Source organism: Pygocentrus nattereri, chromosome 27 (assembly GCF_015220715.1).
Source record: "Pygocentrus nattereri isolate fPygNat1 chromosome 27, fPygNat1.pri, whole genome shotgun sequence".
Classification (NCBI taxonomy): domain Eukaryota; kingdom Metazoa; phylum Chordata; class Actinopteri; order Characiformes; family Serrasalmidae; genus Pygocentrus; species Pygocentrus nattereri.
In genome coordinates, this window is record NC_051237.1 from 15,607,389 (window position 1) to 15,628,500 (window position 21,112).

The 21,112-nt window shown below is 42.7% G+C and overlaps 1 protein-coding gene across 1 annotated transcript; it reads left to right on the forward strand.

Annotated features, from left to right (window-relative positions):
* The first annotated feature begins 16 nt into the window (after positions 1–16).
* On the forward strand, positions 17–19,779 carry zc3h7a (zinc finger CCCH-type containing 7A). Its single transcript, XM_017707521.2, has 23 exons — positions 17–156; positions 2,290–2,390; positions 3,384–3,423; positions 3,511–3,708; positions 3,811–3,969; positions 4,059–4,139; positions 4,335–4,388; positions 4,480–4,519; positions 4,603–4,910; positions 5,671–5,914; positions 6,101–6,123; positions 6,219–6,390; positions 6,495–6,653; positions 14,262–14,467; positions 14,714–14,814; positions 14,946–15,127; positions 15,232–15,302; positions 15,908–16,044; positions 16,166–16,271; positions 16,576–16,684; positions 16,783–16,916; positions 18,274–18,437; positions 18,515–19,779. The coding sequence occupies exons 2-23, from the start codon at positions 2,323–2,325 to the stop codon at positions 18,702–18,704; spliced, it is 2,946 nt and encodes a 981-aa protein (XP_017563010.1). The 5' UTR covers positions 17–156; positions 2,290–2,322; the 3' UTR covers positions 18,705–19,779.
* Positions 19,780–21,112: the final 1,333 nt, after the last annotated feature.

Sequence of the window (21,112 nt, forward strand, 5' to 3'; positions counted from 1 at the left end):
TCCTTCCTCTCTGCAGACCATCACACCACACCGAGAGGACCAAGCGTCACACGTAGCAGCAGATCACACTGCCTGAGCCGAGGAGAGCGGGCAGCTCAGTTATAAAGCGGCTCGGGCTTTATATCCTCCCCCCGCACTGAGGGACTTTTCACACAGGTGGGTCAACAATCAGAGCAACACAGTGACGGAGACTCCGCGGCGGCTGAGCATTAACGGGCATCCTAGCCCGGGAGCGCGGCTGCTGTACCGCCCGCCAGCTGCGTTGTCGGTGAAAGCCTGCTAACAGCCGTTAGCATTAGCAGCTAAGCTAGCACAGCCGCGGACAGGGTCGGGGGTCTCCGCGTATCACGGGAGTTTCAGTGCTCTTCCCTCTGAATGCTGTGCAGTAAATCTGAAGAAAGGCGACAGGGGCCGCTCCCCCAGCGCCGCGGAGCGGTCGTGTTTTCTTTAGCAGCGCTAGCTAGCCAACTGCTAGGAATGTGCTAGCTAGGTTAGCTGGGTTAGCTGGGCTAGGTTCTCAGCCTTTCACTTCCCTGTCCATCACCTGCGGTGAGCTGGTGATTTCCCTGGAATCCGTACAGCATTCCCGGACCGTAGTTGTTGGTCTCGATAGCTCATTTCGGAGAGAATGCGGGTGAATTTATAGCAGTAATGACCTGCGCTCCAAAGCGCTGTGCAGGTATTCGGAGGTGTGCGTGGTGGATAAAGAAGGGCCACCAACTTGTTCCTCCAGCTTTCTCCACACTGCAAACGCAGCCCGTCAGGTAGGAGCAACGGGAAGTCAGTTTAACGGCAGCTGCGTATGTTGGATAACGCCAGTCAGCCGGTGCTCCAGCGGTTTGTCCTGCCAAGCACGTCCGAGTCAGTAACATAGCGCAGAAAGTTGCGTTGTTCTGACTGATCTAGCCGGTCTGAATATATCGTGACTGTTCTTCTGCGCCGATCTAGCCGGTCTGAATATATCGTGGCTGTTCTTCTGCTCGATCTAGCCGGTCTGAATATATCGTGGCTGTTCTTCTGCGGCGATCTAGCCGGTCTGAATATATCGTGACTGTTCTTCTGCTCGATCTAGCCGGTCTGAATATATCGTGGCTGTTCTTCTGCTCGATCTAGCCGGTCTGAATATATCGTGGCTGTTCTTCTGCGGCGATTTAGCCGGTCTGAATATATCGTGGCTGTTCTTCTGCGGCGATTTAGCCGGTCTGAATATATCGTGGCTGTTCTTCTGCGGCGATTTAGCCGGTCTGAATATATCGTGGCTGTTCTTCTGCGGCGATCTAGCCGGTCTGAATATATCGTGACTGTTCTTCTGCTCGATCTAGCCGGTCTGAATATATCGTGGCTGTTCTTCTGCGCCGATCTAGCCGGTCTGAATATATCGTGGCTGTACTTCTGCGCCGATCTAGCCGGTCTGGATATATCGTGGCTGTACTTCTGCGCCGATCTAGCCGGTCTGGATATATCGTGGCTGTTCTTCTGCGGCGATTTCGCCGGTCTGGATATATCGTGGCTGTTCTTCTGCGGCGATTTAGCCGGTCTGAATATATCGTGGCTGTTCTTCTGCGGCGATCTAGCCGGTCTGAATATATCGTGGCTGTTCTTCTGCGGCGATCTAGCCGGTCTGGATATATCGTGGCTGTTCTTCTGCGGCGATCTAGCCGGTCTGGATATATCGTGGCTGTTCTTCTGCGGCGATCTAGCCGGTCTGGATATATCGTGGCTGTTCTTCTGCGGCGATTTAGCCGGTCTGAATATATCGTGGCTGTTCTTCTGCGGCGATCTAGCCGGTCTGAATATATCGTGGCTGTTCTTCTGCGGCGATCTAGCCGGTCTGAATATATCGTGGCTGTTCTTCTGCAGCGATTTAGCCGGTCTGAATATATCGTGGCTGTTCTTCTGCGGCGATCTAGCCGGTCTGAATATATCGTGGCTGTTCTTCTGCGGCGATCTAGCCGGTCTGAATATATCGTGGCTGTTCTTCTGCGGCGATCTAGCCGGTCTGAATATATCGTGGCTGTTCTTCTGCGGCGATCTAGCCGGTCTGAATATATCGTGGCTGTTCTTTTAATGTGGGTGGTGTTTTCTGATGGGGTGATTTAGGCTCCTACCTGTAGTTTCCTGTAGTGTGCTGCCTGTATGTTATGCCCTGTGGTGGAACATTTTAATAAGGTAGCACAGTTTGTCTGAACATGGTCAACGCTTGGTACATGGAGTCTGTACATTCAGTTTTCAGGGAATGAAGACGTTTTTGAAGGAACTCTCAAAGAGCCGTATACTGTTTCCTGTCAGGTTTGGACTGCAGTCTTCGATGAGCAAGGAAGCATGTCGAGCGTGTGTCAGGACCGAAGCAGCCGATGGCAAGAAATTGAGAAAGGGCTCCAGTTCATCCAGTAAGTTGTTTTTTTAACCTCTGCCTTAGCCTTAGCTAAGATAACCTTAGCCTTATGTTTAGACATTTTACCCTTCTGTATAATTGTTTTGTATGTAGAAAGTGCCGTTGGATTGCTGCTCAATTTCGTTGTACGCTGTCCAATGACAAACTCATCGCATCGCGCGTTATCTTGTGTCTTGTTTCGGCAACGTTTCACCGCGCGTTCCGGTCACCGGACTCGTTTCACCACAGTGACAAATTAGTAGCACTTGGCAACAAAGTGAATTCCCATAACTATTTATTTACTAAGTGGGTTGTTGGGAACCTCCCATGTGTTACAGGCAGGACCTGTCTTGTTATATAAGAATAACTTAGTTATTATACGGATGATTGCTGAAAACGCGTAGAACACAGCAAAGCCCTGGGAATTAACAGGATCTAAACAGGCTGCCATGTAGGCCTTGAAAAGCATGTATACCAATCATAGCACTACCCATTGTTATCAGTAGGCCTGTGCCGGCAAGAGAGTCTAGGTATTCAGGGAGCTCTGTGGACAGTAACCGTGCTAGATGCTTAAACTGGACTTCAGGGTATTTTTCTCTTTGCTTTACCTTTTTTTTTTTTTTTTTTTTTTCTCTGGTAATTTTGCGACAATCCCTTACACGAACACAGTGATGAGAAGTAGCAAAGGACAGAATTTCAAATGTCACTTGAACTTTACCATTTGAGAGTTTGTTGCTTAGTCCTTTGCATTGTTCTTTGAAACTGTTTTGCTTGAGGCTGTTTTTAAACGGCCCATCACGTGATGTACGAGAGCTGAGGCTTGACTTTACTCCTGTTTTCCCTGAGACCTTATCTGATGTCTTGAACCTGATGTTATGATCTACTAGCAGTGCTGTGGAACCAAAACAACACAGAAACGTGTTACTGTTCGAATAGTCCTGAAGCTCATTGTTCATGTGGAGCTCAGTGCCTCTAAACAAACTCCACATCTCACCTTTTCTGTTTGTAGGTCCACCCTGCCTTTTCCCGGCCCTCAAGAACAGTATGAGGTTAGCTGCTTTTATTCTCATCATTAGGAAATTAATGTATTTATTCTGTGTGATTAAATGAATTTACATGACACCTGTTTGTTGTAGATATTCATTCAGGACCTGGTGAAGAACCTGTTTGGGGAGGGAAACGATGTGTTTCATGAAGGCGAATGGGCACGGTCTGTTGAGATGTACACTGAGGCCTTAAATATAGCAGAATATGCAGATTCAGAAGATATCAGCATAGCTTGTGCAATTAGAGAGAAGCTCCACGCTAATCGTGCTGCATCATACTTAAATATTGTGAGTATATACTGTGCTGGCTATACAAAATGTAGCCATTTTTACATTTCCTTTGTATTAGCACGTAGATGTTGAAACACTGCGTTTGCTGTTGTGGAGTAGGGCCTGCATGACCAAGCCTTGGACGACTGTGAAAAATCTCTTCAGCTGAATGAGAATAACCACAGAGCACTGTATCGGAAAGCCAGGTCCCTGAAGGAAATGAGAAGGCATCAGGAGGCCTATGAGGCTGTCGCGAAGTGTTCTTTGGCAGTGCCTCAGGTTAGTCCATTTACTTGACCTTCCTTGAGCATTTATGAAAATGTCTTTTGTTTTCCAGGTTGTATGAGTACGTCTGTTATAATTTATAGGATGCCAGTGTAATTCAGTTGACTCAGGAGCTTGCCAAAATGTTGGGACTGAAGATACGTAAAGCTTATGTCAGAGGCAAGGTATGGTATTAATTTATTCAGTGGGTGTTTTCTTAAACTAAATATCTCTTCCTGTGTTATATTCCTATGTTAGATTGGGCGTTAACAACGTCTGTGGCATGTTTGTGGTTGCACTCTTTCTAATTATCCTTGTATGGTTGATTATACAAGCTGCTGATATTCTGATTTATAAAAGGCTTGTTTTTCTTTCAACAGCCTGCCTTAAATGTATTGTCTGGCGCAAGTATATCAGGTGTAGCAAGCGAAAAGGTAGGGTTATTTATTTATTTATTTTTAGGTTAGTGAAGTTTTGTAAAAGTGAGCTTTATTTAACTCATTACGTTTTTTGTGTTTTTAAAAGTATTCACAGATCTCTGCTTCAGTGGAGGACATTGAAACAGGTAAACTGGATTATGCTGGGATGATTTGTTTCTGGCCACTGACGACACCGAAGTTGATTACTCAACCCTTTTTTGTTTCTCAGATGAGAGCCAGCCTAACCAGGGCATTGCTGCTTCATTGCCTGTAAGCATGACAGTGTCCCCCCCCATGTGTGAGAACGTAGAAGTGGAGCCTCAGCCTTCCTCTGTCGCCATCATGTCCACTGTACCCCCTATTGAGCCACATAATCCTGAGCCTGTTCCTTTGACTTTACATATGCCTTTGATGAATGGATCCAGACCCAGTGAGCCTTACCCAGCACCAGAGCCACAGTTAGACTTTGATACAGAGATTATTGGTGATGACCTGGATGAACTGCTAGACAGTGCAGCTCCTGCTGACTCTTCTGTGGTAAGTTTCTAAACTGAGGCCCCGTTTCTGTTCTTCTCTTGAACTTGCCCTCACCCTCTTTGACTCATCAAATGGATGTGTGCCAAACCAGTGTTAGACAAGTGGCAGAGGGGACAGGGAGCAGCAGGTTAATTAAATGGAACGTGTTTGCCCTCAGCAGATTAGCCTAAGTGAGTTAATCGGCTGGCCATGCAAACTTGAGCATAACATGCATAGCATGAGAGTAATAGCTCTGTCTGGCTTGTTGTAGAACTGCAGTGGAGTACCTGTGTGTTTGCTGTTTTTAGCCGGGTAGGACTCAGAAGGCTAATGAGCCAGCTAGTAGAAGTAAGTGATGTTGTATAATCAGTCTTGTATAACAGATGGGGTAGTTTATAACTTAAATCCCAGTGAATCGAGTTTTGAAAGGTTTTTAAATATTAACCATGTTGAAGTACCTAATTGCTAAGGCTTGTGAACAGTTTTGTGTGCCATGGGAAACGCATCAGGTTGCACTGACTTCTGGGCAAATTCTGGTGCTGAAGTTGACGGTAGAGTTCGTGCATTCGCTCGCCTCTGATCATACACCCTTCGCTTGAGCGCGTTTAGCTCAAATAAAGGGTGGAGCTTCATATTATTCAGTTTGAAAACATGTGGAATGGATGCAGCATGGCACTGTACTTTATGATTCCAAAGTTGGACCATTCTGTCTCGTGGGAAGTTTAAAAGGAAGTTAATATTCTTGATTTTGTTTGTTTTCTGTTTTCTTTCTCCACATAAGGTGATTCCTACAGTGACGGGCCCTCTTCCTTTACCTACCAGTATTGCGACTGCGAGTTCCTTGTCCGCTTCTCTTCACTTACCTTCCCACCTAAGCCATTCAATGCTTGTGACGTCTCCGTGCACAGTGAATCTGCCTGCACCGTATAACAAGCCAGTCTCCTCAGGCTACTCCCTCGGCCTGGACTCTTTCACCTCTGCACTGGATTCGCTGGACAGCTTGTCTATTTCAGAATCTCAGCCAGGTGTGCTGGTTTCTGTCTTGTACATTTGATTGTTATTTGTTTGAGGGTGAAAATGTTGAAGTAACTTTCTGCTTTCTTGTTAAAACCCTTTGAAATTGGGCTTTTTATTTAAATGGCTTGATTTGATGTTTTAAAATTGCTTGTTCTTTATTCCAAATGATCCTGAAATACTGCCCATGGGAACAGGCTTTGGCCAGCATACCTTCATGGTAACTCTTTGTTCTTTCATATGTAATTTCTAAGGAATTTAATTGTTTAAGGTATTTTTGACATTGGAACGTAATTTTAATGTTCTCACATTCAGATGGGAAACAATGAAAGAACCTTGCCTTCCTTGCCGCCCATGGGAATGGCCTTTGGCATGCTGGATGGCAGCAGTTATACCCAGGATCTTACACAGCAAGTGGACTTGGCCAAAAATCCTCTTGCCGACACTCATGAGTTTAAACAAGCCTGCTCTACGTGCTTCAGAATTGGTAAGAGACCTGTGCAGTTGCTAAGCAACATTGCTTTGCATGACTTTATGACCATTGTTTGCATGTCTAGCCCTCCACATTACATGGCTCTTGTGTGCCTGCAGGTCCTGGAGTACTAGATTACACACATCATCCCGAGGACCACAAATGTAAAAAGGACCTGTTGCTTGGGAGAATCATACATTCAGATAACCCTACATGGAAACTGATTCGACCGAGGCCCACAAAAAACCAGTATGTGGGGCCATATTATATTTGCAAAGGTGAGAACAACTCTTTTTTTCCCTCTTAACTTTTTACCATTTGACCATGAACTATCAAAGCAGAAAGATTGAATCCAAGGGAAAAACAGCAGACTGGAGCTACAGGCTTGTAATGTGAATGTGGTCTTAGGCCCAATCCCATTTCTTCTTTTTACCCCTACCCCTTACTTTCAAGTGTCACCCTAACCCACTTGGAAAAGAGTTACAAGGAATAGTGGTTGAAATCTTGCCCTACAAAATGCCCTACTGCTGGGCTTTAGTTACATTTAGGGCATCATATGCTTTCAGAGAGGGGGTGCAAGACAATTATTGGGTTTCTTTGGTCGCTCTTGCAGCCATCTTGCTGTTTTTTTGATAACACTTTGCCCAACCCCTCTATCTCAAGTGAAATTGGGACACCCTAACCCCAAACGTACACATGCAAAACAGAGGGTTAAGTGGTAGGGCAAGGGGTGAAATGGGATTGGGCCTTCGTGTCTGTACAGAGTGATGCAAGTCATTCACAGTAGTTTTTTGGTTGTCCATTCAGACCTTCTCAGTGTTATTCTCCAAACATGTTCAGTTGTGCCATGATACTGGGTTGATGATGGTAGGTCATGCATTCATAAGGCCTAAGCCAAAGCAGTGCTGAAATTATTACAGTGCATCACAAAAGTGAGTACACCCCTAAATGTCCAAATTGAGCACTGCTTGTAATTTTCCCTCCAAAATGTCATGTGACTCGTTAGTGTTACTAGGTCTCAGGTGTGCATAGGGAGCAGGTGTGTTCAAATCTGTAGTACAGCTCTCACACTCTCTCATACTGGTCACTGAAAGTTCCACCATGGCACCTCATGGCAAAGAACTCTCGGAGGATCTTAAAAGACGAATTGTTGCGCTACATGAAGATGGCCAAGGCTACAAAAAGATTGCCAACTCCCTGAAACTGAGCTGCAGCACAGTGGCCAAGATCATCCCGCATTTGAAGAGGTGGGGGGTCAGCCTGTCAGTGCTCAGACTATACGCCGCACACTACATCAAATTGGTCTGCATGGCTGTCACCACAGAAGGAAGCCTCTTCTGAAGTCTGTACACAAGAAAGCCCGCAAACAGTTTGCTGAAGACATGTCAACAAAGGATATGGACTACTGGAACCACGTCCTTTGGTCTGATGCGACCAAGATTAATTTGTTTGGTTCAGATGGTCTCAAGCATGTGTGGCGGCAATCAGGTGAGGTGTACAAAGATAAGTGTGTCATGCCTACAGTCAAGCATGGTGGTGGGAATGTCATGGTCTGGGGCTGCATGAGTGCAGCAGGTGTTGGGGAATTACATTTCATTGAGGGACACATGAACTCCAATATGTACTGTGAAATACTGAAGTAGAGCGTGATCCCCTCCCTCCGGAAACTGGGTCGCAGGGCAGTGTTTCAGCATGATTTGGGGGCAGTCGTGGCCTGGAGGTTAGGGAATTGGCCCTGTAACCGGAAGGTTGCCGGTTTGATCCCCAGCACCGACAGCACATGACTGAGGTGTCCTTGAGCAAGACACCTAACCCCCAACTGCTCCCCGGGCGCTGTGGATTGGGCTGCCCACCGCTCCGGGCAAGTGTGCTCACTGCCCCCTAGTGTGTGTCTATTCACTAGTGTGTATGTGGTGTTTCACTTCACGGACGGGTTAAATGCGGAGGTGAAATTTCCCCATTGTGGGACTAATAAGGGTCACTTAACTTAATGATAATGACCCCAAACACACCTCTAAGATGATCACTGCTTTATTGAAGAGGCTAAGAGTAAAGGTGATGGACTGGCCAAGCATGTCTCCAGACCTAAACCCAATAGCGGAAGGTGGAGGAGCGCAAAGTCTCGATTATCCACCAGCTCTGTGATGTCATCATGGAGGAGTGGCAACCTGTGAAGCTCTGGTGAACTCCATGCCCAGGAGAGTTAAGGCAGTTCTGGAAATTAATGGTGGAAACACAAAATATTGACACTTTAGGAGCTGTCTCTTAGGGGTGTACTCACTTTTGTTGCCGGTGGTTTAGACATCAATGGCTGTATATTGAGTTATTTTGAGGGAAGAATAAATTTACACTGTTATATAAGCTGCACACAGACGACTTTTCATTGTGTATAAGTGTGATTTTGTCAGTGTTGTCCCATGAAAAGATATATACTTAAATATCTGCAGAAATGTGAGGGGTGTACTCACTTTGGTGATACACTGCCTAGGTGTGTTAAGATGATGCAGAGCAGTGATTTTTAAAACAATTTCAGTTACTTTTGGTGCTTAAAGATAGACTAGAGATGGACAGGTCAGTACTGATTGCCAGTTATCCTTTAGCGCAATCATTTAATGCGATTCCAATTAGGTATCCGATGACGTGACATAACCACCTGGGCAACAACACCAAACATGTTTTAAGTTGGTTTAAATGCTTATATGCCTATATGCTTACATACAATACATAACTATGCAATATTTGGCATACAGGAGTCTCTCAAACCTATTAAAGTTTGGGCAATAGATTAAAATATTTTAACATATGGGCATATTGTTATACTATGACTCTGAACTTACCATTGAGCATCAAGGGCATATCCTTTGTGCTTTTTTCCCTAGAAATGAATAAGTTTCCCTAAAGTTCTTAACAATGACCTTGAACCTGTTGTCTTCTCAGGAGCACCCTGCAGGTTCTACCCAGCTAGTCATTCTATCTTATCAAAATTTTGCAGATGAAGTGCCAATTTAGAGTAAATAGTTGGTAGTTGCATATGTGCACAAGAACTTGGCAGAAGAAACCAAAGCTTCTTTCAACATTCTCTTAGCAGAGCTGTGTCATAGAATACTTCAACATATTCAGTTGTAGAAAGTGAATTATGTCTTTGGCTGATAATTGTGTGTGATTAGCTGTGGAAAGGTACCTAATGTTAAAACGGTACCTAATATTAGCAGCTCATGGCCTTAGAAATATAAAGTTCTGTCTGCATTCAGAGGCATTGTGAGAGATTGGGGATCAAAGATTTCACTTTCAACATGGCATAACTCTTATGCATTTAATTTAGCATTCACACCTGAATAAAGTAATTGCCTTGATATACGTTTTTTTGTAAGATGATAATTTAGCTAGCTGGCTACCAGTTTGACTAAAATTAGCACAGGGTATCGCTCACTTCTAACTTGGAGAACCAAAAAAAGCATATTTTAGATTTTTTTGGTCAGTTGGAACACCCACAACCTTCTCGACGTACCTTTTGCCACTATGATTTTCTGCTAAAGCCTAAAACCTTTTTACTTTAGTGGTTTGTGAGGATAGCCAAACTAATAGCCAAACCATTAAGCCTTCCAAGCAGCCTACTGCTAAATTTGGAGACGTAGGATTCCTTTTAATGGGCTTTCCTATGTTTATCAGCCACATTCATTAAACTGCAGATAGACCTGTAAAATAAGTTGAATAAATCACCACAGCAACAATGATTGACTTGGCTGACATTGTCAAAACTAGAACCTTATTCTAAGCCCTAAACTGTGCCTTGAACTTCTAAACTGTGAAATCATCAGTTAACTTGGGCTTTTGGGTTGTTTTGTATACCTTTTTGAACATTTCAAGTTTGCAGAATAGCAAAGAATTACCTCAAAATATATACTCTATATTGCCAAAAGTATTCGCTCGTCCGCTTTCACACTCGTATGAAGTTGAATGACCTCCCATTCTTAATCCATAGGGTTTAATATGATGTTGGCCCACCCTTTCCAGATATAACAGCTTCAACTCTTCTAAGAAGGCTTTCCACAAGGGTTAGGAGTGTTTATGGGAATTTTTGATCATTCTTCCAGAAGCTCATTTGTGAGGTTAGACACTGGTGTTTTATCGGGTTGAGGTCAGGACTCTGTGCAGGCCAGTCACGTTCTTCCACGCCAAACTCGCTCATTCATGTCTTTATGGACCTGCTTTGTGCACGGTCATGTTGGAACAGGAAGGGGCGATTCGTCACTCCAGAGAACACGGCTCCACTGCTCTAGAGTCCAGTGGTGGCGCTTTCCACCACTGCATTCGACGCTTTGCATTGTGCTTGGTGATGTAAGGCTTGGATGCAGCTGCTCAGCCTTGGAAACCCATTCCATGAAGCTCTCTACGCTGTTCTTGAGCTAATCTGAAGGCCGCTTGAAGTTTGGAGGTCTGTAGTGATTGACTCTGCAGAAAGTTGCCGACCTCTGCGCACTATACGCCTCAGCATCCACTGACCCCACTCTGTCATTTTACGTGGCCTACCGCTTTGTGGCCAAGTTATTGTCGTTCCCAATTGCTTTCACTTTGTTATAATACCAGTGACAGTTGACTGTGGAATATTTAGTACTGAGGAAATTGGTAGCATCCTATCATGGTAGCATCCTATCACGGTACCATGCTGGAATTCACTGAGCTCCTGAGAGCGACCCATTGATTCACTAATGTCTGTAGAAGCAGTCTGCAGGACTAGGTGCTTGGTTTTATACACCAGTGGCCATGGAAGTGATTGGAACACCTGAATTCAATGATTTGAATGGGTGACTGAATACTTTTGGAAATATAGCCCAAATTGGCACAATGAGGCCTTCTGCCATTTGACCAGCAAGGCCTAAGCCTGTTTGGGCTTTATTTACAGAAAGAGAAAAAATGCAATGAAGTCAGAGTTTATTAAGAAACCTACATTTGCCATAATTTTTGAGCAGGGGTCTTGAAACATAATACATGCCTAATTTCAAAGTATTGTATAACATTATGAAGATTGTCAACATGTATGATAAAAATACATGCCATAATGAGGCCCAATGCAAGAGGCCTTTTTGGCATATAGGAGCTAAGTGAAAGTGAGCTAAGTGAAAGTGAGCTAAGTGAAAGTGAGCTAAGTGAAAGTGAGCTAAGTGAAAGTGAGCTAAGTGAAAGTGAGCTAAGTGAAAGTGAGCTAAGTGAAAGTGAGCTAAGTGAAAGTGAGCTAAGTGAAAGTGAGCTAAGTGAAAGTGAGCTAAGTGAAAGTGAGTCAGAATTTGTCAAAAGGTCTGCATATGTTAATTTTATTCATCAGGGGCCTACAGCAAAGATGTTTTGTTAAGCGTTTTATTCAGATTGACCTTCTGACCTTGGTGTAATAAGCTGCAGTCTTTGAATGAATAAGCCAAAAACCACATATGTAATTACAGAGTTATTCAGGTCTGAGAACTGAATCAAACAGCACATATAGTCTGTCTGTGGAGCGGATAATTTCGTCCTAATAGGAATTTTAATGATTTTAAGTGTTTTTGTGGACTAAGGCAGCCCCAGAAGGCCAATCTGGACCAAACTTTGCACAGTTTTAAATAATCAGACCAGTTGCTCAGGAGTAAATGTTAGAAATGCCGTGGCCTTAATGATTAATTGATGGAGGGAGACAATAATGAGTAAAAAAAAAAAAAAAAAAACCTCAGCTTTTTTCTGTTGTGAGAAGCTACAGAATCCACCAAATGTGAACTTGGAAGTAGGTAAGTGCAGCGCTCGGACAGTCTCTGGCAGCACATAACAAAATCTCACTTGGTGAGCGAGAAATCCGGCCGGCACACTGTGTTAAAGCCAGGTTCAGTCAGGAGTCGCAACCCAAATGTTCAGAAGAGCCATTTTGTCCTTTCAACAAAAATCAGACCAACTTGCAGCCACAGCGTTTGTCCAGTATGTCTGTGTTTGCTGGTGTCCTAGTATAGACTAAAAAAATAATGAATGAAGACACAGACTTACATTGCTCTGCTTTAAGCTTCAGCTCAGCTATAGCCGCTTTCCTCTTGTCTGCCAGAAAACTTTTCCTCAGAAGTAGAGCAAATTATTGTAAAATGTCTCTCATCTCTCGGCTGCTTCACGAGGCTGAAGTCGCTTCTTATTCTCCAGCTTAAATGAGTCCATCTTAAATGACTGAGGCGCTGATTGTAAATGCGGCACCATTTAAGGTGGAACAGGAAAATTCAAAAGAGAAGCGACTTCAGCTTCACAGCTTTTCAGTGTTTGACAGTCTCTCGTTGCAGATTTAATGTTGCTGGAAACCAACTAAGGTGCTTATAAATGAGAATAAATCTCCAAATGTTCGTCTTGGTTAAATCTCTCTCTGCCTTTTCATTCGCTGCTAGCCAGGAGAGACTGTGTTGCTAAGTGACCTGCAATCTCGTTGAGAAACGGGGCTTTCGTGCCATGTTACACACATTCCGTCTCGCAGATACTTTACTGACCGTGTCCCCTGGCTCTCTACAACACGACCAAATTCGGAGTTAGAAAATTGCTAGATAAAGTGGGCAGGACAGCTGTAACGTGCTGCGTGTCCATCCATTATCACTGGGTCTTATTTCACCGTAACTGTGCATTTTATCGTAGATGAGTGGCAGCAGCGTTTAAATGTGCTCCAAACAGCAGCGAATGAGAGCCTTTCAGTTTACTTACATCACTTCCATTTGATGGATAATAACAGATACTGGAAGTAAAATCATTGTAGATCATTACAAATACTTTGCTTTAAACGTGTCAAGTTGTCACACAGTCAGAAAAAAGATCCTGTATAGAAAAAAAGATGCATCGATGCAGCCCTCTGAATCGTAATCCGATCGTGAGGTGCCAAGAAATTCCCACTCCTAGTGTACCGTTAGTGTAGTACCAGTGTAATGGTGATGGTGCACCCTGTTGTGTTACACTTGCATCTGACATTGAGAAGTTTGGCCACTGTGGGAAGTTCCCCAACTGTTGCACAAAGAATGTACCATCTTTTCCTGTGTATAACTAAACTTGTCCACACACATGGAACAAAATGACATCATCTACTGTGTAACAAATCAGGCCATTACAAGCTATAACTTGCAAATTTCCTGAACCCAATGAAACGCATGCTAAGTAGGTCACTTAAAAAGTGAGTTTTCAGCTCTGAAGCTATATTTAGTAAGATCTGTGGCACTCAAAGTAACTTCTACATGTGATGGAGCGCTAATACTACACACAATCAAAATCTTGTTGCAAGAAAGTGGAACGTTTTTTTTTTTTTTGTAATGAAAGATTCTTAGATTTGTTAATGTTTATATTTATAATGTGATTACTGTTAAGCATTCACAGTTTACATCATTACGTTGCAAATTATCCTTAAGGTTTCTTTGATGTTGAGCATTAACCCAATTGAATAATAAGCAGCGAGGTTTAGAGTGCGCATACAGAGAATGGCAAAAATGATGAAAAGGGCCAAACCTCAAAAATTCATAACTAAAGTAGAACTTGGAGTAGAGCTGTAGGATTTTGCATCGCATTCATTTAATAAAAGTATTAACTTTTTTCCCCAAGAAAATCCATGATATGAACTGAAAGGGCAGATTGAGTTGGCATGGAATGACCCACTTAATTACTTACATTTCCTTAATAATAAAGGAACAGAGAGATATTTAGGATGCTGATTCATGCTGTCATACGATGTTCTTTCTAGAATGATTTCTGCACTACATTTACATCTCTATCACGTAATGAGCTTAGATGCATAAGAAATAAGATATTTTATAAGGTTCTTTGCGAAGTCTTGTATCTCCTCCATTGTAACACCTTTTATTTTCTGGCCCGTTTTGCTAAACATATAAATGGTCCAATCTCTTATGCAGATGTAGCTAATGGAGAAGAATGCAAGTACCGTGGCCACTGTACGTTTGCTTATTGCCAAGAGGAGATTGATGTCTGGACCCTGGAGCGCAAGGGCTTCATCTCTAGAGACCTGCTGTGTGATCCGTACGGGTCCAGAATGAAGGTCAATTTGACTGTCCCCAAAATTCTACAGGAGCACCATGGGATATTCATGTTCCTCTGTGAGGTGAGATCATGCATGTGATGTTACTGATGTGTAGATGCCTGCATTATTTGGCTGCAATTAACCGGTGACGTGCAAAATATTTGAATAACATTATAGAATGAAACCTAAACTGCAATGAAAGCATGGAACAACTGCAGCGCATCAGCTGGCATGACTGGCAGCATTTGCTTATTTGCTGTAGTTCCAAAGAAGAGCTGCATTCGTTTGAAGTTGGAAAGTCGTCTAATGAGTTTGTGTGGTCTCTAGGTGTGCTTTGATCACAAACCCAGAATAATCAGCAAACTCAATAAGGACAACCCCAGTCTCTGCTCTCATTCAGTGACAAAGCATGTGTTTGAAGAGAACAAGTAAGCATCTCTTTTCATAGATGTAAATATGAACACCAGCTTGGTGATCAAACGGTGAAATGTGAAGCAGATAACCACTGTTTTTTGTGAAGCCGTAATACATTCTCAACAATGCCTTGATGTTTGGTCAGGTGCCTGGTTCATATTTTGAAGGAGAACACCCTGAGGTACTCCAAAATCCGCCCATACAGTTCAAACTGTCAGCTAGATCTCTGTAGGCATGCAGCACGCTACGGCTGCCAGCGAGAGGATTTCTGCTTCTATGCCCACAGCCTCATTGAGCTCAAAGTGTGGGTGATGCAGCGTGAACAAGGTAGGCCCAAAACTCTGCTGCATTGGTGGAATGTGCCAAAAAGAGCTGCCTGTTGCAGGTATTCAATTACTATTTTTTTGTTCGTTCTGCTCATTTTCTTTAAGGCATTACCCATGAAAGTATTGTCCAGGAGGCTAAGAAGTATTGGAATATTGAGGCCAGCTCACAAGTACAGGTATTTTATTTTTCCTTGCTTAATTGCATATGTACCTACAGCCCTGTTTTCCAGAAAGTTGAGATGCTCAGTCCCATGAAAATAACAAAATAGATTGCAGATATGCAGATCATATCAACTCTCTGTTTAATTGTAAATAGTACAAAGACAGCATAATGAAACGTACTGTTTTTTGAAAAATACATGCGAATTTGCCAGCAACATGTTCCAAAAAAGTTGGCACAGGAGCATATTTACCACTGTGCTTAATCACCTCTTCTTTAACAGACCAGTTGCTGTAGTTATGAAAGTGAATCTTTCCCTGTTCTTTCCTGGTACAGGATTTCAGCTGCTCATCAGTTCAGGAGCTCATTTGTTGTATTTTTCAATTTATAATGCACCAAATGTTTTCAGTGTGTGACCGGTCTGGACTGCAGGCAGGCCAGTTTAGCAACCTAGCTCTCTTATTACAACAGCATGGCTCCATAGTATGTGCAGAATGTGGTTTGACATTGTCTTACTGAAATAAGCAAGACCTTCCCTGAAAAAGATGTCATCTGTTTGTTTATTTAGCGTTTTTGTTATTTCAGCTTGCGCTTGAATCTCCCTATATATTGTTCCCTCAGGAGCTGCCGCCTGTCTTAAAGAAGTTTGGTCCTCCTAACCTTAAGATGCAGTTTGTTTGTGGGCAGTGCTGGAGAAATGGTCAAGTCAGTGAGCCTGACAAGCAAAAGAAGTACTGCAGTGCTAAGGCCAGGCATATGTGAGTTTTGCTTTCTTTCTGTCACTTCTTACACTACCTGTTCTGGTGTGCCTCAGTGGTTGATGGGAAATACTGATACAGAGTTATTAATAAGCCATGGCTTTTGCCTTGTTTTGTCCAGGTGGGCCAAAGATAGGCAAGTGGTCTTGGTTAGTTCAGTTGAAAGAAAGAAGTGGACACACGTTCGTCCTCTCCCAACAAGAAAGCCTGCCCCTTCTCAATTTGAGGTAAATGGGTTTGTTTTTTTCTAGATCTGTGTCAGAATTATCGCTTTTTGACATTGATGATGACGTCAGAATGAACGTTTGGGGAAGGACCATCTGTTGTTCAAGTAACAAAAAAATCTGATGGACATGAATTATGTCAAGAGTGGTGTGATTTTTGCATGATAATATGGGTGCTGTCAATGAGGCCGTTGGGTGCCTAACCTATTAGAGAGGAAATGAATGAGCCTTTTTTTTTTTTTTTTGTCCGGAGAGCTCATATAATAAGTGAATATTTTTCTCATGATTTGTTCTCTTCCAACGTCAGATTTGTATGCATGTGGCTGCTGGCAAGAAGTGCCAGTACATTGGAAATTGCACTTTTGCCCACAGCGCAGAGGAAAAAGAGGTCTGGACATACATGAAAGAAAACAATAGTAAGTTCACAAACCTGATGAATGAACATACTGAATTTTATCAAGTGACGTCTAAAAGAGAATAATTAAGTATACAATTCGTGTGTGTGTGTGTGTAGTTGCAGACATGGAGCAGCTTTATGAGCTGTGGTTACAATCACAGAAGCCAGGCTCTGGTGAACAGAGCTCCATCAGCGTTTCTAAGGAGAATGGGAAGCAGATTCACATGCCCACAGACTACGCAGAGGAAGTGGTATGGAACCTCACACACCATATGCTTATCATTTTACATCAGGCTTTTTAATTGACGCCTGCACATTTGCATCACTGTGACTTGCCTGCCCTACGCTGCTTATGTTAATAATCTCATTTGTACCAGGCTTCTGTTTTTCTGATAAATTACTTATGCTCTTTATTAGCAATCGTGGGCACAATCACATTCAGACAAAAAAGCTGACCATAATAAAAGAAATAATAAGTAAACAAAAAAATGCAGGGAGCAGCCAGTAACCTTTTAATATTTAATCTTCTACAGCCATGCCCGTAATGCGTTGGTAGTTCCTCTTCGTCCATGTTCGGGGTAGTTGTTTTCCAGATTTGCCTATTTTTACGGAAAGCTAGTTCCTAAGGCCGGAGTTTCACTAAATGACTTCTACCCTGATTTGAGTCTGGGCTGGTTGGCTCTAGTTTGCAGATTTTGAGGTTGTTGGAGTCAACAGTAGTCAAGTAGTGTGTGAGGGACGTAGAGATTTTTGCCTCCCAATGGTGTATGACTAGTCAGAAATATCAAACATTCGATTTTATTCAACCTGACTGAGCATAATCTGGTAATGTAAACTGGTCAGTGACTAAATGGGCTTCTCCAGCCAATGAAAACTGAACTAGAGCGAGAAAGAAGAAAACATAGCAAAAAAAAAAAAAAGCACAATTGAGTGCATGTACCTGTAAAACGTGCATCCATGACCTTCATGTCAGTGTCTGTAGCTGTTGCTTTATTACTGTGTAAAAAGAAGCAGCAGCTCAGCATTTATTTTGCATCTATTAGTTACGGGAGTTCAGTAAGTTTGGTTCAGCAAGAACTTTGTTTTTAGTTGTGTTGTGTGTGTGTGTGTGTGTGTGTGTGTGTGTGTGTGTGTGTGTGTGTGTGTGTGTGTGTGTGTGTGTGTGTGTGAGTTTCAGTAACAATGTTTCAGTAACCAAAAAAATCTGCAGCATCCAGTCAGATAGTGAGAGAAGTCACTATTTTATTTTTTTTATCTGTTAGGACTTTGTCACACAGTGTATCCAAGGCTTAAAAGAGCGTAAAGAGAATGTGAAGTTGCAGAGTTGTCCTTCTGTCACATGTTCAGCAAACATTTCTGGCCGTTAGCAGATGCTCTTGTCAAGAACGGCTTACAAAAGTGCTTTGTTGTCCACTCCAGGACTGTATTTAGCTGATACGGAGGTTAGAGTCTGAAATGAAAATGAGCTGAGACTCTGCCCGAAACAAGTCGGTGCTGATGAATAGTAAATATATATTGTATACAAAAAAGCATAGCATGAGTTAGATTAGTGCACCATCTTCCCAAACAATTTACTGATGTGTTTTCGTTTTTTCATTTATTTGCCAGGCCGGCAATCACTGTTGGTTGTGTGGGAAGAACTGCAACAGCGACAAACAGTGGCAGCAGCATATTACTTCAGAGAAACATAAGGATCGCTTGTTCAACTCCGAGGATGACCAGAACTGCTGGCAGTATCGCTTTCCTACAGGAACCTTCAAAGTCTGCGAACGGTCAGTAAAATGTGATTCTTCAGCATCCATGTTGTTGGTGGTGTTGACATTGATGACATCCTTCTCTCTGGACCCAGGTTCCAAAAGGGCTCGTGTCTGGACGGGGAGCTGTGTAAACTGGCTCACGGAGAGGAGGAGCTAAAGGAATGGAAGGACCGGAGAGAATTCCTATTGATGAGACTCGCCAAAGCCCGAAGTGATCACTTGCTAGCACCAAATGATAATGACTTTGGCAAATATAGTTTTCTGCTTAAAGATTTAAACTAATTTTTTAAAATTAATTTGGCAGTCTTCCTGAGGTGTTCTGAAAAAAAAATGTGTTGAGGGAATACAGTATTGAAGCAGATGAGCTTACGTGAAGCTCCCTGCAGTTAAAGAGGGGGAAATGGCCCCCTTTCTCTTTCTCTGTAGAGTTTAATGGAAAGCACAGAGCTGGCCTTGTGTTCTGTGTAATCATAGCTTTGTTGCTTTTCTCACAGAGGAAAAAAGACGCACTATTGCCTTTTATGTTTCTGTTCCTTAGGTGTCGCACGACGGACTGCTTTTCCGAACTTGCAGATTATGTTCGGGCGAAAGCACACCAAAAAAGTAGTTTGGAATTAATTTGGTCAAAACATCATATGACAGTATATAATATTAAGGAGTTTGTTGGTCATTCTCATATGTGTTGATTTTTTTTTATTATTATTATTTTTTTCCTTTACATATTGGAATTTGGGGTCCTAATATTTTATTTTACTTCCTGATAGCTTTGTCTACTTTTATATTCCGTAATCTGTTTGTCAAATTAAGATCCATGTGGTATTATATAGATCAAGTAAATACCTGCAAAACTATAAAATAAATATATATTTATGTGTGCGCTTTGCAGCACCAGACAGACATGCTGTGTAAGAAAAGGGGGGGAAATGCATGAATAAATGTACTGACATGACTGCACTTAATCTGTTAAACAATATTCTTAGTCTTTTATGAGAATTCAGCCGTGAATTCTCAAGTATGCTGGGCAGCTGTTTGATTTTTGCCATTTATGTTTTTATTTTTCCAACCTTGTTAAAAAAGGTTTCGTGTGTCCATTTCCTGTTATGCAGTCCTTACCACGTGATTCTAATTGTGTCAGATGAGCAGTTCACCTATTTATTATGGTAACCCATCTGGATGTCAGTGCCATTAATGTTATTTGCATTGTTGAAATGTTTGCATCAAAGAGCTGGTTGATCATGAGACTAGAATGAACCATAGTACTGCACTTTCCTTTCCCTCTCGGTCATTGGTATGGAAACATGTAGGAACAAATGTATCCGAAATGCCTACTCGTAGAATAAAGCGTATTTTACGGCTTTGTTTGCCTGGTGTGTTCTTTGGAATAACTGGGATTAACTGGAAACATTGCTGAATCACCATGAACTTGGGCTCCGTGCCAATCAATGCTGCATCAACAAGTGCAGAACAAAGAGAAGCAGCCTAGACGTTATTCCCCTTCTCAGCTTCGTTATGCACTTCCATACTGGATAAGATGCACTGTAAATGCTCTAAAACCTCTCAAACACAGAGGTTGTCATGGTTATGATGGTGCTTTGCAGCATTTCATAAACTAAAAGGTTTGCAGAGTCCTGCAATCAACTGACCGTTAAGCAGGCCTTGTGCAAGTGAATAGCAAGGTACTTCACACTGAAGGCCTGAGAAACACTGAAGAACTGTAGTCATCCGTATTTAATATTCATTTCCTGCCTTAATGATGGTGGTCCCTAATTAGGGGAATGTTTATTCAAAATATCTGTCACTGTACATTCCATACTCATCCGCTATTAAATACTATGTGGTGATTTGATTGGCTAATTGAATTATCAACAATGCAGACTGATTATCCTATTGAATTTTCCTTCTGTGCTGTGATTGGGACAGCTGGGATAGGCTCCAGCACCCCCGCGACCCAGAAGGAGAAGCGGCTTTCTCCTTTATTCCTGAGTGTTGATTGGCAAATGGAATGATCAATCCTGCAATGTCATTGGCTAGTTGAATTCTCCCTCCTGCTCTATGATTGGTTAGTTGTATTTTCCATCATGCGATCTCACTGGCTAGTTTCATTTCCAATCTTGCAGTATCATTGGCTGTTTGCATTTTCTGTCCTACAATCTGATTGGCTAGCTGATGCGCATGAACGTCACAACATTGTATTTGTAGGAAGGTCTGTTTTTTCTAAAGCCCCAGGTTTTTGAGTTGGGTGGTATTAAAATAGTTGTGGGGGTCACTGATATACACAATATTGCCAAAAGTATTCACTCACCCATCCAAATCATTGAAGTCAGGTTGTGAAATGTCCTCATTACTAAATATTCCACAGTCAGCTGTCAGTGGGATTATAACAAAGTGGAAGCGATTGGGAACGACAGAAACTCAGCCACGTAAAATGACAGAGCGGGGTCAGCGGATGCTGAGGGTATAGTGCACAGAGGTCACCAACTTTCTGCAGAGTCAATCACTGCAGACCTCCAAACTTCAAGTGGCCTTCAGATTAGCTCAAGAACAGCGTAGAGAGCTTCATGGAATGGGTTTCCATGGCCGAGCAGCTGCTTCCAAGCCTTACATCACCAAGCGCAATGCAAAGCGTTGAATGCAGTGGTGTAAAGCGCCGCCACTGGACTCTAGAGCAGTGGAGACAGATCATGCTTTTC

Excerpts from the sequence above, each read along its gene's own strand:
- zc3h7a (XM_017707521.2), top strand. The coding sequence starts at position 2,323 with ATGTCGAGCGTGTGTCAGGACCGAAGCAGCCGATGGCAAGAAATTGAG. Across the intron at positions 6,124-6,218 it reads TTGGCCAGCATACCTTCATG|ATGGGAAACAATGAAAGAAC; the intron begins GTAACTCTTTGT and ends TCTCACATTCAG. Across the intron at positions 16,685-16,782 it reads ATACATGAAAGAAAACAATA|TTGCAGACATGGAGCAGCTT; the intron begins GTAAGTTCACAA and ends GTGTGTGTGTAG.